We start from the raw sequence: 14,497 nt of genomic DNA, 5'->3' as shown, positions 1-14,497 counted from the left end.
AACTAATCCTAATATCTCCTTTATTGCATGGAGTGAAAGCAAAACATATTATTTTGTTAAAACTTGATTTGAAGTAATTCTACTGTTAGTTTGACACGTTAAAATAAGCACATTAATTGCCTATTTCAGAATAAAACTTTTCTTAATATGAATGTAATTACATAATGTTATGTGTATTCATACAATCACGAAAACGGAGACAAATCGGTAATAAGAAACTGACAATCTAAACGATTTATATGATATATTCTAAATGTAGGGTACATGGCCATGTCATTTTGTGATTAATGTCTCTGCCACCTATTTTATTTTCAAACAATATTTTTCATCTGGTCTCTGCCCCGGATAAAATATTGCAACGGCGTTCGCGTCGCACACATTAATTTGTTGGGTACGATTGAGGCCTAGGCAAAATTTTCTCCTTTTGACAACGGTCACGGGCGATGGGAAGGAATGGGGGGCTTCCAGCAGAGATGATGTACCGAGGCCCCAAATGTGTCTCAAGGGGGCCGATTCTGTATATTTCTTGGACTATTGATTTACCAATAAGCTGATGCCTTTTAAAATAGCTAAGATGTTGTTTCAATACATTTAATGTTGTCCTGTGTACATATCACATAATTCCCAAGGTAGCAGAGCATCACATCCAGAAATCTTACAACGTCTTCCTGATTGCTTCACCCACATGCTGTCACATGAATGGTGCATTTACTGTAAATCTGTTTCAGATGTGCGAATTAATATCGAAAACCGTACTTGTTTACGGCACATTGGGCATCAAGCCTGGGTAGCAACTGCAATATCCTTTTTTGTACGAGAGGTTTTGTTTGCATATCATCGTGATCATAATTTTTTACTCGGTGGCCTCCACAAAAGTTCCTTCATCAGCCCATTACGCTTCTCGTTTTATTTCCTCTCGTGAACAAACGTAATCTCCAGCTTTCGCGTCGAGCATATTTGCCATGCTGTTGACGCCCAATCCGACAATGACTTGACAGACCACCGTCTCACTGTGTGCTCTTGACACGGTCTCATTTTCGATTGGTTAAAACTTTCTTCAGCTCCATGCACCCAAAACTGAAATTCTCACCGACAAAAAGTAAGCTATTGGTAAAGCCTCCACTTCAAATGGGCTCTAAGTTCCAACATCAAGATAGCAATTGTCGTTGATCCCGAGCTGTCGTTCTCCTACACTGACCACATCCACTACTTCATTACATCCTCTTCTCCTGAGGTATTTATGCCAGCGGTTGACAACCTTTTCGATTGTACGGGGACCCCCTTTTCAACCGCTAAAATATTTTGCGGACTGTTTGAAAATTGTACACTTCCTTGGCGAGGATGTTATTTTTTTTCCCGCGAACTTCCTGCAATAACCTCGTGGACCACCAGGGGTCCGCGGACCGCTGGTTGGGAACCGCTGATCTATGCCTTCATCACTGCTCAACTGGACCGCGTACTTCTCTCCTCTGTGACCTCCCAAAAAAATCTCTAATCTCCTAACTCCAGATGATTCAGAATGCCGCCACCACACTTCTCACATTGGCACTCATAAAAGAGACCACATCTCCTCGACAATCAAATCCCTCCACCGACTCTTAATCTAGCAGCGGATCAAATGAGAGATTGACTTTCACCATCTTCTTGCGAATCCATTACTCACCCCAACCAACCTCACCCACCTCATTTTCCCTGCTATGGCCCACGTGCTCTTTGCCTCCATAAGCATGGCCTCCTGTCGAAACCGCCCGGCAACCTCTTGCTCAATGGGAGGTCAAGCCTTCTCTGCAGCTGCTCCCGGAGTCTATAATTCCCTACCCATAGCTCTCCATTGCAGACACCCCCCACCCCACCCTGTGCGCATCAAGGCTGTTGCCTACGACTGACCGTTTGTTGTCTGCCAGGTGTTCTCATTGCTACCTGCGAGGTGTTCTCATACCGTTGTTTGCTCTCCTTCCCTATTTTCCAGCCCTCTAATGCCTACCTGTCTCCTCTCTGAGAATGTAAAGAAATACAAAGACGGAACATTTATAATAAAAATCCCCTCCTATCCTTCAACTGCCCCGACGTACTATTTGTACAGTGTCTCTGGACACATGACTCCACATGCAAAGGCCGCGAGCATGCTTAAAGCCACTGCACGCCGTTATCTTTATTATCATCATTTCCATTATCAGTGATTCCCTATGCAATTTTAGACACACCGCTTCAAATGCTAAAGGAAACACTCAGCAGTTCCGTGCAGCAGCATTTGCTCTCTCTCGCCCGCACACGTCTTGATGCATTTGCATTGCTCCATCTGTCATCTTTCTCACGCTTGTCCGTATTCTCTGTTTGTCATGTTCAGCCTGTATGTTTGACCTCATGGATCCCTTCTCCTGACCTTGTGTTCATATGCTTTATTGGTTGCTTGGGCTTTGCTAAAGGAAAACCGTAGTGTGCAGCCATTTGTGAATCCACTGCTGGATGAATAGTCTCCCCAATACCGTTTCTTTGAATGTTTTTACTTTTTACCATACTTCACACTGGCAGTGCAGCCTGGTAAAGAGGCCACCCTGTACCGCTTCGGGCATCACTCAAACGCAGGTCACCGGGACCACACAGCATACTGTGCTAACCACAACGCCACCACTTAACTCCACATCTAAACAGTTCTGTCGCCTCGAACATGCTTTGGGGGCAGGAGATGGCGCGGATACAGACGTATCATGTCACCTGCTCATCACTCGAGTCACGATCACGCTCGTTTGCACCTGAGGGCCTCATGGTTTGTTCCTCCGTTAAGAATGGAAAGGACAAGTATAAACTGTTACCCTTTTTAGCACGAGTGTGTTTTAAAACATTACCCCAGGCTCGATCAACGTTGGGCCCAGCGCTCCTGCTACGACCCATCTGCTACTCCATGGCCACGGGCACAGTTTAGAAATCAATAGTAAATGAAATTAATTGTCCAACAACGTTTAATGTAAGCATGAGTTTGGTGATATTCACTTAAGTTAAAATCGATTGTGAAGTTTGGTCAAACAAACCCCCCACCCCCCATAATCTCCATCCAGCAGTCGATTGATCATGGCTGATGATGGATGTATGGATGATGGGTTTTTTGACATTAACATGGCCACAGAGTTGAACTCTGTTCGTGGTGTCACGGCGTTAACGTCCCATATCCATTTTGACTTTGTGACGTCACGGCTGGCTCTATTGTAGCCCTGGCCATATTTCACGTGCTACTAGGAAAGACACTGGAGCTATGCACTTTTACATCTAAATTGAAAATGATTTCCTTAGAACTGATTTTGTGTTTAGTTTGTTGTCCTTCCCCCTCTCCTGCACCTCCGATTAACACGGTTGGCTACATACGGTGCGAATGAAGTTCAACATATACGTACGTACGTCACACCGAAGCTCTTGGGGCAGGTTGAGAACCAAGTCGGGATTGCTTGGCTGAGGGCCATCCGCTGTGAAGGCGCCGCACGTTCTTTAGCCCGGCCCAGTGCCCAACTTATACCCCTTTTCCACTGACACATACGAGCGCTGTGCTGGAACTGGGCCGAACCAGGCTCAGGCGGGCCAGGAGGTGCAGGTTGTATTTGCACTGCGAAAGCCAAGCATTCCCGTTGGCGTCAAGCGTAATGTGTGACGTTGAGACACACGTAGATGGTGCATTGACGCCCTAATTGGTTTATCTTCTTCATAGTGTACTAATTGATGTCACATGCATTTACATGCCCTGACCATGGCCCTGCCTGGCATCGAGGTAGATTCAGATGGCTTGAGAGGCCAGCGTGTATCATGGTTTGGTTAGGCTCCACACAGTAAATAAGCAGTGGAAAACCACTCGTATCGTGAGAGCCTCGTGCTGGCTCAGCTCAGAATGTACATCTCCCCCTTTCACGTCGTTTCTCAGATACGTCGTCGCTTTATTATTAACACTGCAACCTGATTTGCGTCGCCTCAACCACAATTATGTCGCTGACAGCATTGTCCGTCCTTTCTCGTTAACCGTCACCTATCCAGTAAATCGCTTTGATTTACGTCGTTTTGATATTCGTCGTCACCCAACTCAGGAACGCATCTCCCAGGTAAACCGGGATGTTGCTGTGCCAGTGGAAAATGAGTAATCGAGCCAGCACAGTTCCCATTGGTCGTGAAAACATGGCATGAATTTTCTTTTATTCAGATATGCAGCCATTGTAAACTATAAGCTGTGCAGATTGGCCTTGGTAACAAGGTTTAGGAAAAATAATGGATTTTCATGAGAAAGAAATAACTTTTCAATTTACCGCATGTAAAATTCCAAGGCATATGAAACAATCTTTCATTTACAGAATGCTTCATATACATCTCCAAGAAGCATTAAGCAGCATTATATAAATGCTCAAGAATAACTTCTTTCGTACGACTTAATAGAGACTTTGTTTGCATAAATGTAATTTACTTTTCAATCGATATGAAATCTCATAATAAGTTTGAATGATTACTGATGAGAATCGTGCAGAAAAAGAGAAAACCGAGCTTTTAAACGCCATTCACTTAATGTAATTAGTTTTTTTTATGTGCTGGTTGAGACACTACGCAGTTGTGTCTAAGAGCAACTGCATTATTTATTCATGGCCTGCGATGACAGTACTGAAGCTTTTAAAGATTGGCCTGGGACTTTACAAGACTTTACGTTCAAATAAATCATAATTTCCCCATTTTTTAATATCTATAAGGGAAACATCAGTGCCGTTTTATGGACAATTCAATGTCGAGAACAAAAAAAAGCATTTATAAATACAAGAAAAACTTTTTAGCACACTGACAAGTTACATCCTAATTCTTTCAGGGGAGAAAAATCAGCCACTTTTCAACGTGCATATGCCCTTGGAAGTATTTTGTTCGCTATAATAACAGTCGTGCTCGTGCCAGGTGTGCGCAGTAAGCAGTTGGCGGTGTGTAGGGTTGCAGCAAGGCGGTGGGGCTCGAATAGCGGCTCTGACAGGGCAACCGTAAATCGTATATATTTTAAATGTAATATCCCCGCCACTCAAGAAGGTATGAAAACATTATATACAATAAAATAAAATGCAAATACAGTGCAATAATGTTTAAGCAAAAGCCAGGAGAACATAGTGAGTCCTGCACTCCCTCCTAAACACACTGAGGCTTGTAGCGAGCGTGCAAGATCCCACCATGTCCATCCGGTGCTCACCGAGCTGCATTGGCTTCCGGTTGCACTCAATACACACAAAGTGCTCGCCACAAATGAACCACAACACCTTGCTGATTTCGTCAAGGAGCATGAACCATCACGCGAACTCCGTTCATCCTCGCAGCGGCTTTTGGTTGGCCATCGAACAAAGACGGTCACTGCATTGCGCGCCTTCAGATGTGCTTCTGCGGCCGTCTGGAACGCTCTTCCTTCCAATATTAGGAAACCATTGGAGCCATGCACTTTTTAATCATCAAGATTGAAAACAAATTTTTTTAGAACTGCTTTTTGTGTTCAGTTTGTTGTTCTTCCCCCTCACCTCCGATTAGCATGATTTTCTATGTATGGTCCGAAAGAAGTTCAACATATGTACTGTACATACAGGATGTGTCTCAAAGTTTTTGGTCTCTCCAGGCCAAAGATGACTTCAGGTGTACACTGGTAACGAAATCATAAGGAAAATACCGTTGTATGCACGGCGCTGTTGTAAATAGGCCAATAGAGATGAGAAAATGATGATGAGACATCTTTCTTCCAGTTTATTTTGTGTCAGTAATACCGGTGGTGCTGTACGGTAAGCATACGAGTCTTTTTTATGAATGCGAGTGTTCATTTTAACAAGCTACCCTGATATTAAATATAATGTTCATTTTTCAAGGTAAAGCAAACTTGAGAAACACATTTGAATAGGAAAACATGTCAGAGCCCCTGTGTTCATTGTCAAATGTATTTTTTTTTATAAAGGGCCATGTGTGAAATTGGACACGGATTAATATTTACCAATGTGTCCAGTTCAAATACAGTTTTAATTTCACAGTAAATTATTGGAAATCCGAGATTAGACTTAACCGTGGTAGAGCAATATTTTTTATAATAATAAAAAGGTCATGCGGTGCACTTGAATGATTCCTTTTGGACATCAGTGCTTCTCTCATATAATCCTTCAAATGCCATATTCTTCAGTTATAAATTATGATTGATTTAATTCCACTCTTTTCGTCATTCATTCCCTCCTCCCATTTCCGTTCATTATTGATCTGCCTCCACAATGTCTTCCCTCATAGATGCCCGTCCCTGAAAAGTCTTCTTGCAGAAGAGCATGGTGCTGAAAATGGCTAATAGGGCTTGTTTCTAGCATTAGATTACATGACATAGATGGATCTTAAGAGGGGAGGCATGACACGTGCTGCCTTAGTAGAAATGTCATGCCTTAATAGATACAACCTCGCGTTGTGTGCTCTCTTTTATACACATTTTTAACCCTAGGTCTTAAAACTTCACAGCTAATACGCAACACCATAGAACCTAATCTGTACATGAAGACGTGAATGTATGACCAAATTGTAAAACTAAAAATTGACCATAATTGTGCAATATGCAAGTGCACGAATCAAAGTTACGTCATCAAATATTTCTTAAGGTCATTAACGCTATTTCGTTTGTATCTCAATCCAATTGAACCTGGTGAGATTCTCGGCGGCTAGTTTTTTCCTGACTAACGATGAGTCAAAGATATAGTATCATATTTTAATCATTAATACGTGCGTGCTGGTTTTTAATTCACCTTACCATTTAAATTATTGGAGTAAGCAATAATGTAAAAAAATGCTGGACATATCTTTGTAGTTCAGGTGTGTCAGCCAATCAGCAATACTTTGTTAGGCAATCTTTGTTTTAGTTCAATGTGTTGTCGGATTGTATTGCTTCTTGTGCAAGGACCTTTGTTCATGAGTTTCTAGGCTGTAGCACGGTGTACTTCCCCATGAATTCTGACATTTCGCCCCATGTTCTGGGAGCTTCTTAGTTCCATCAGGAACTGAGCGAAAGAGTCCAATTTCGTGATGAACGATGCGTGGTACAACCCAAACACACATCGGAGAGCTACACAGCGCAACCTACGCAGTGATATAATTCTACTTTTTTTTAGGTTTCAGCAGCTGTAATTAGCTGCTGATATGTGATGAAGGATACTCATTGCATTGTGCATTAATCTAGAAATGTGAACATCTGACATAGGGTAAAGAGCAGCAGGCTGAAGCGTGTTCATTTAGCTGTGGTTCAGTGAGCCATTAAATAAACCATTAAATATAATTAATAATGTTTGTGCAATTTTGTTAATTATTGTGAAAGGCAATAAAGTTTTATTTCTACAGTAATACTAACATGAACTGCCCAAGTGGTTCATTGGTTCGAGAGCCATGGCTTACGATCGGAAGGCCGCGTGTTCATTTACCAGGGTTAAACACAGTCCTTCATCTCTCGGGAGGGTAGATATTAAAAGGAATTCCTTCTTGTGGAAAGTCAACAATGGTTGTCCCATGGTTTGACTTCCATAGCAATGCAGAATTTCCGTAAACAACACGTGACTTTAAACAGGAGGTGAGGTTCTATGAAAACTCCTTGAGCAACAAACCACTTCATTTCTTTTACATATCACAGTGTTACCTAGATTTGTGGCTTTTTGTTTGGAATATTAAGAAAATACAAGACAAGCTAGCTTAAACGTGGCTTGTGCAAATTACATCAGTAGTTCAGAAAATATGGTCATCAACGTTTGGTAATCTTGGGAGAGAAAAAAACACAACGTTCAGTTTCTTTTTTTCGAGCCATTAGTCACCTGAATGACTTGGTAAAATATTAAAAATGTTGGGCCCCTCCTATAAACGTAAACTGCAACAATCGATTAGCTGCTGTAATGAGGTAATACAATGGTGGCACGTGTGTTGGTAAAGTTTTAAATGTGAAACTCTAAGAGCACTTACTTGCACGCATTCACTCCCGTGAGATATTTGTCCCCGCACAGAGAGAGTTTTCTGTGACGTTGATTTTTCTTGACTCTCCTGTAAGAAAATATGGGCTTTATCTTTGCTGCTGATATTTTATAGCATTGCTCAATGACCTATTGTGTGTTTATGGATTTTATTTTTACACGTGGGCTTTTGCAGTATTTTTGGTTACATTTGGCTTTGGTACTTGGCTAAAATGTGGCAAAAAGGGTTACGTGTTAACTTTTTGTTGTCGTTTGTGCCTTTTACTTTGGTGCCATTTCTTTCTTTTGTTTATTTATTTTCCTGAAACGTCGATCGGGTTCTGTTCTAAAATACGTAAATAATAACTGTGGACATGCACTGAAGTAGCAGCCGTTACATTTTTCTTCATGTATGTGCTCGGGCGATTGTATGGTCATTCATGGTCTGTTTTCAACGTGTGTCTTTCAGTCCTCCCTCATCTGCCCAGATGTGCAATGCTGTTCCAGTTCACCAACCTTCCCGAATGTCTGCTTCCTCCGCCACCAGAGAGCTGGATGAGCTCATGGCCTGTCTCTCAGACTTCAAAATACAGACCAATGTAAGTATGCCCAATGTGATGGGCAGTCAGGCCCACAACAGACCTTGCAAAGGTCACAGTCAGAAAGTATGAGAGAAAAGAAGTGGGCTCTCTGATGTGATAACGGGTTGTACCCCGTGTTATTTGTCATTGTGTACTTTGTGCCAAAACAATGCGCGGTGCAAGCCGAAGAGACACCGGAGAGTTATACAACACAGGGATGAAAACATACATGGGCGGGTTTACAGAGGGGAGGGCCCATCAGGTGCCGTTAGGCTTCTGAACACCATCCCCACTCCTCGTGTAAACTTGGGTAAATTCTCCTCAATGCTTTGGGCCCACCAAAAAAAGAGATGCGCCAGAGAACGAAAATGTTCACGAGGGTCTTCCTCCCTTGTAGTGTTTGGGCCATATATAACCACGGTGTGAGGCTTTGAGAAAGGTATTCTGATTCCCCCATGTAAATCCCCAATACGTGCTTCACATCGCGTTCACGGCAAGGAACAAAAGCGCTGGGTGATGTAACCTTCCAGGTATCGAGATGCGTAATGCAAAACATATATGCCTTGTTCAGTGAGAACGTGCTGTGGTCAGGGCTCATCGGTGCACAGCTCTGTGGAGCAAACTTCAAACACCAAGCTGTCACAATGTGAAATCCTTTTCCTGGTGCGTTCAATGTTGCTTCAGTTGCTTTTCTCATTTCTTTGATCTCCATGTTTTATTTTCTCTTTTAATATTCTGTTCTTATTACTGTTTCCCCGCTGTTCTGTAATCCCTTGTGCCGGCAGTTTTCAGCACCCTCTGATGAATGTATACCAGACGATCTCTCTCTTCTCAAGACAGACCTCGCGTCCACTGACAAGATTCTCTCAAACATGATAAGCACATCTCAGCCGAAGAGAAGTAAACTGCAAATGAAGGGCGTGAGGGGAAATTCGGGGTCAGACCTGACCCTCTCTGCTATGACTAATGGTCTTCACTTAAAGGTCGACGTGCCAGACATGCCATCCACCTCTCCCAATCTCTCCTCTCGATCTTCAAGCCCCCTTGAAGTTCTCTGCATTAACGAAGAGGCCCTATCACTTGACCTTTCAACCTCTGACATAAATAGCTCATCACCTGTGAATGCATTTCCTCTTACCCTCAATAAAACTAAAGACATATATAATGGACATAATGAGAGCTCAGTGTACACTATGCAAGGGAATGAGATTCAGTGGGTCGCTCAAAAGAAAGCCCTCTCAAAACAATTGGATCGTAAAGAGCCACAGAAGGCGAAGGAAACCAATCGTGGTGATGTCATTTGTGATGTGCAGTCAAAAAAGAGCTCGCAAAATGAGCTCGTGTTGTCATTGACAGCTTGGGAACATCCCCTAAATTCAAAAAGCATGGACCCAGCAAAGCCAAATGTTCCATACACTATCAAAACAGATCAATCGTCAAGACAATATTTTGCTGAGAAGACAGCTGAACAAGGCATCGAAATGCTTTCCAATAAAATACTAGAGTCATCAGGTATTGATAGCCCAGGGAATAAGATTCATAGTTTTACGGATTCCATAACCACTGGAAATAAATGGCAGCAAAGCTTACAAGAAAGTGAAACTGCAGCAGTATTACACATTTCAGATACCACAGTGACAAAGTGTTTGTCTTTTGAACAATTGGAAGACAAAAGTTCTGCACTTGCAAAGCTCCTGAATCCTGGTGGTTCTACATCCAACATCCCTCCACTATCAGAGTCTCAATCCAGCATGGTTACACAGAACCCAGGGCCTACATTCACTGGTTTCAACCAAATATCGGCAGTACCATCAGAAGGTGGTGCTAATTCCCCGGCTAAGGCTGAGTCACAAATAGTTTTCTCAGAATTTCCAAAAATGTACGTAAATAAAAATAGTGCTTCAACTGGAGATGTGGCCCTCTTTAAAGCAACAGATACTAGCTCTTTGTCAATGGTTACAGAGCCAGCTACGGCGCTGGCTGACCTCTCGCAGGTGAAAATTAACGAGCCACCAGAGAAAACAGCGGAGATCCCTGCAATGTCGTCTCTGCACAGTTTCACGTCGAATGCCGTAAGCGGTCCACAAAGAACGACCGCGCTCTCTGTGACAAAACCAAGAGAAAGGGCCAAAGTATCAAGTCTTCCGTCAGTTTCGCTGGAAGCACATTCTCCATACAAAATGGATGTCCCACATGCTCAGGCCTTGAAAACGCTCTGCACCGAGTCAAAAAACATTTTTCCATCTCCAGTGGACGCCATTAACATTGGAGGAGAGGTTTGTTCGATTATAGATGGAAAAGCTGATATTCCAGGCACTGCGGGGAACACAAGAAAGGATGAAAAGGAGAATATTCTTTATGATTCTGGGCATGAGGCAGCAGGAGATGCTGTGGTGATCAAATCCGAGTCCTTTGATTTTCCTCCAACTCTGCCACCCGAGGGCATCAAGAAGGTTTCTGCATCTCGGCAGGCACGCTGCTGGCTCCCTTTCATTGGCACTCATGGGCTCGTAATGGCTGTGCCTTCGTCTGACTTTCACCGCATGCCTGTTGTGAGCCTGCAGGCTGTGAGCACTTTACTAAAATGTTTACTCATGTCTCCTGTGTGAACTCCAACATTCTCCTTATTTTTAAATGATCAATGTTTTGGACAATGTCACTTTTAACCTTTTATATACATAATTATTCAACTTTTTTTAGGCACGATTCATTAATCCTCATTATTTTGCAATTCATATTGCATTTTGATTAAGGGTGATTGGCAGTTCAGCTGCTTTGAAACCCATTATTTTCGAAACAGTAATAAAAATGGCATGGCTTTCTACTAACACAGATTGGGGCCTGATTACAAAGCATAATTTCTATGCATTTACATTTCACTTTTCCACCACAAGCACCTTATATATACAAATGAGTTGATGTTTTGTTGTCACTTTACTTTGACTACCTGCAACTTTCTCGCTGTTTTTTCTTCTTCCTATTCTCGATACTCGTACAGATTAAGTTTGTTATTAAGAGAACAAAAGAGACCACCAATATTCATCCAATGTACAATAGTAAGCTACCCAGAAGGCGCATGGGACCTGTGATCTACAATAAGTCGATGAAACAGGACAAAGTCATACAGGAGCTGCAGAGCAGGCTGGGCATCTTCAAGAAGGAAGGGGAAGAAGCCAAGAAACCGGTGGACGAGTGGCTCACCGAGGGGGTTATCGTTATGTCTGAACCTATATTGGAACAAAAGGCAAGCATGAAATCACTTCAATCAACACGTGATTGCATTACCTGTTCAATTGCATGTAACAGTCACGTAAAAAAAACCCACCCTTTTCATTGCAATTCTTGTTCTTTCCTTTCTTTCTGTAGAAAAAAGAAATGCCTTTACAAAGGAACTCTCCTGCTGTCACGATGCTCTCAAAAGCTTGTTCTCCTCTTCAAACCCGAAAAGTCCTATTTGCTCCTGCTTTTCCTCCTCCTCCTCTTCCACCAACTCCACCCCCACCTCCACCCCTACCACCACCTCCTCCTCCACCGCGTCATCAACCGTCACCGCCACCCATCTCCAAAGCGGAGCCACAGTTGCCACCACCACCGATGCCATCAGAACCGCCGACCCCTCCCGAGCGTGCTTACAATCCACACCTGGAGCCCAGATCACCAACTCCACCACCACCGCCGCCGCCGCCGCCGCCACGTGAATCGCCAGAATTGGCCAAAGTTATGCTTTGTCTGGGCCACATCGAGGCCCCATCTCCGGCCGAACAACAAATCACAGCTGAGCTGGACTCCTTATTGCTGCAACTGCAACAGCCTTTGGTGTTCCAAGCTACGAGTGTCAGCAGAGCACCCCGAGCCAGGGTGTCTGTTGGCTGCCAGACTGACATCCCCTTTGATGAATCACCACAGGCATGCTGACTTGGTTCACCACTAGCTGTCATTATCCGTGCCGTCACAGCAATCTATCCTGATGAGAATGTAACTTGCACCATTAAAGAGCTCTTGCGGTATTATATTTGATTATTTACTTAAATTCTGATTATTATTATTTTTGGGAAATCAGTTTACAAAATCTTCAAGCATAATATATTGCAGCAAGGGGTGGTGGTTGGGGCGGAGTGGTGGCGCAGTGATTAATACGTTTTTCTATGATTCTGGTGATTTTTGGGCTACATTTCTGGCCATAATTGTCGTCAGTGGCGGGCTGACGTCTGAATTGGTCGACGGACCACTCTGAGTTTCACCGTCCCGCACTTGCCAGTTTGGTGAGGTATGGTCATTACCGATATGGCATCGGGGGGAGGGGTGGGGGGGGGGGTGGAAGTCTTCGTTAGGCAGTGAATTGACAAAGCGCTGTACATTTCATTTATTTATTTGTAAATAGCCATAGGTAAATTATGGCATTGTAATGAAATGTAAAATTAAGCCTACGGTTAATTCGTGACATAATTATTGGCAATCGACCAACAATTATCCTCTGCCTAGTCTGGAGAGAAAGTTAAAGCATTTCTACGAGCATTTGTAAAACTATATATGAGACGATGACATGCACAAGTACACCGATTAAAATGTCCTGGGCATCACATTACAGACGGTAATGTGTTCCGGATTGTAGTGGGGGGGGGGTTCATTATTAGACATGAACTGCCAAGCAGCAGAAATGCAAAATTGTGTATACAATGCGCAAGTGTCTGCCCTAATTCGTGAATATGTTGCTATTATCGTTTGACAAGTAGCTGTCCCGTGGCACAACCCCTTAGAGTGGCAACAAATTGGACCAGAACCTGTGGTGTTGGGCTTGATTGTGTCATTATGGTTATTTCTGCAAATGCAGCATTGAACCATCTAAGTCCTGCCACCACTTTATAATATCTCTGTGCCTTGCTGGTAATTGTCTGTTTTTTTTATTCCAGGCGCGGTCACCTACCCAGGAGGTCCAATTTACATATCATGAAGCCATGCCTGCTCCTTCCTATTCAACTGTCGAAAAGGCATGACATGCTTTTGTAATTGAATACACTGCAATATACATGCTATGTTTCGCAACATGAGATGCTAAAGAAGTAAAAAAACACATGTATACAATAAATATTAACTCTTTGAGAAAACTTCCTTGATGTCATAACCATTTTTCGCAAAGCCGTGTTTGTTTATATTTGCATATTTACGCATGTCAGGCTTTTAACATTTCACTTTCTCAATTAACATCTGTGCATGCATGCCTCTTCTTTCAACTGTTGTACTGTGTATTTCAAAGCACAGCCTGTTTTGTACAAATCCACATGTTCCTATTTCACAGCTTCCAGAGATAGATCTCCGTGACGCTTTACCATCTCCTAAACTCCATTCTCCCCCCCCTCCTCCACCACCACTCATTCCAAAACGCCAGGCAAGTTCTTTCCAGTCACTTTCCCCTTCCGGTATGCTGCACGTGTTCAACAGCCAAAATTAACCGCCCGCTTCTTTTTTGTTTTTAAAGAAGGCAAGTGATGGAATTGCGTTGGCATTTTGTACGTATATATATCAGGTGGCACCGCCGCAGCCAGCGCCGCAGCCAGCGCCGCAGCCAGCGCCACAGCAGGAGCCCCAAGATCCTCAGCCAGCTGCGGCCCCACCGCAAAAGCCTCCCTTGCCAGCCCTTCCACAGCAGGGCAGCAGGCAGCTGGACAACATGCTGGGCAGCCTACAGTCAGACCTAAACCGCCAGGGTGTCCCTATCGTGGCGAAGGGGGTGTGCGCCGCTTGCCGCAAGCCGATCGTTGGGCAGGTAGGCGCGAGAGCGAACGTGCGTCACGAGCGGCGAATGCATTGTGTTGGTGGCTCTGCCTTTGAGCTCGGCAGATTTTCAGCTCTATCCCGACAGGTGGTTGTCATATAGTAGGAGGGCACAGATAGCACCTTGGAGTTTGTTACTTAGCCAGCGGCCCCACGCTTGCTTTCGAATGTTGGAGAATGGTGAGACGATGGCCTGTTGTA

At 43.6% G+C, this 14,497-nt stretch overlaps 1 protein-coding gene across 5 annotated transcripts in view; it reads left to right on the top strand.

Annotated features, from left to right (window-relative positions):
* The window catches only part of PXN (paxillin), a 52,601-nt gene that overhangs the window by 24,285 nt on the left and 13,819 nt on the right, over positions 1 to 14,497 (top strand). For 2 of the 5 annotated variants that reach the window (XM_078595366.1, XM_078595365.1), the window contains exons 4-9: positions 8,413 to 8,542; positions 11,523 to 11,768; positions 11,891 to 12,430; positions 13,435 to 13,512; positions 13,821 to 13,910; positions 14,049 to 14,288. In XM_078595366.1, the coding sequence (XP_078451492.1) occupies positions 8,413 to 8,542; positions 11,523 to 11,768; positions 11,891 to 12,430; positions 13,435 to 13,512; positions 13,821 to 13,910; positions 14,049 to 14,288 (1,324 nt within the window). Of the gene's footprint in view, positions 1 to 8,412; positions 8,543 to 9,309; positions 11,769 to 11,890; positions 12,431 to 13,434; positions 13,513 to 13,820; positions 13,911 to 14,048; positions 14,289 to 14,497 lie in introns of those variants that run through there. The other 3 variants (XM_078595368.1, XM_078595369.1, XM_078595367.1) reach the window with 3 other exon arrangements.

This window comes from Lampetra planeri, chromosome 6 (assembly GCF_965212315.1).
Source record: "Lampetra planeri chromosome 6, kcLamPlan1.2.h2, whole genome shotgun sequence".
Lineage (NCBI taxonomy): Eukaryota > Metazoa > Chordata > Hyperoartia > Petromyzontiformes > Petromyzontidae > Lampetra > Lampetra planeri.
The sequence above is the reverse complement of the archived record's forward strand: the minus strand, read 5'-3'. Positions and strand labels throughout refer to the sequence as shown.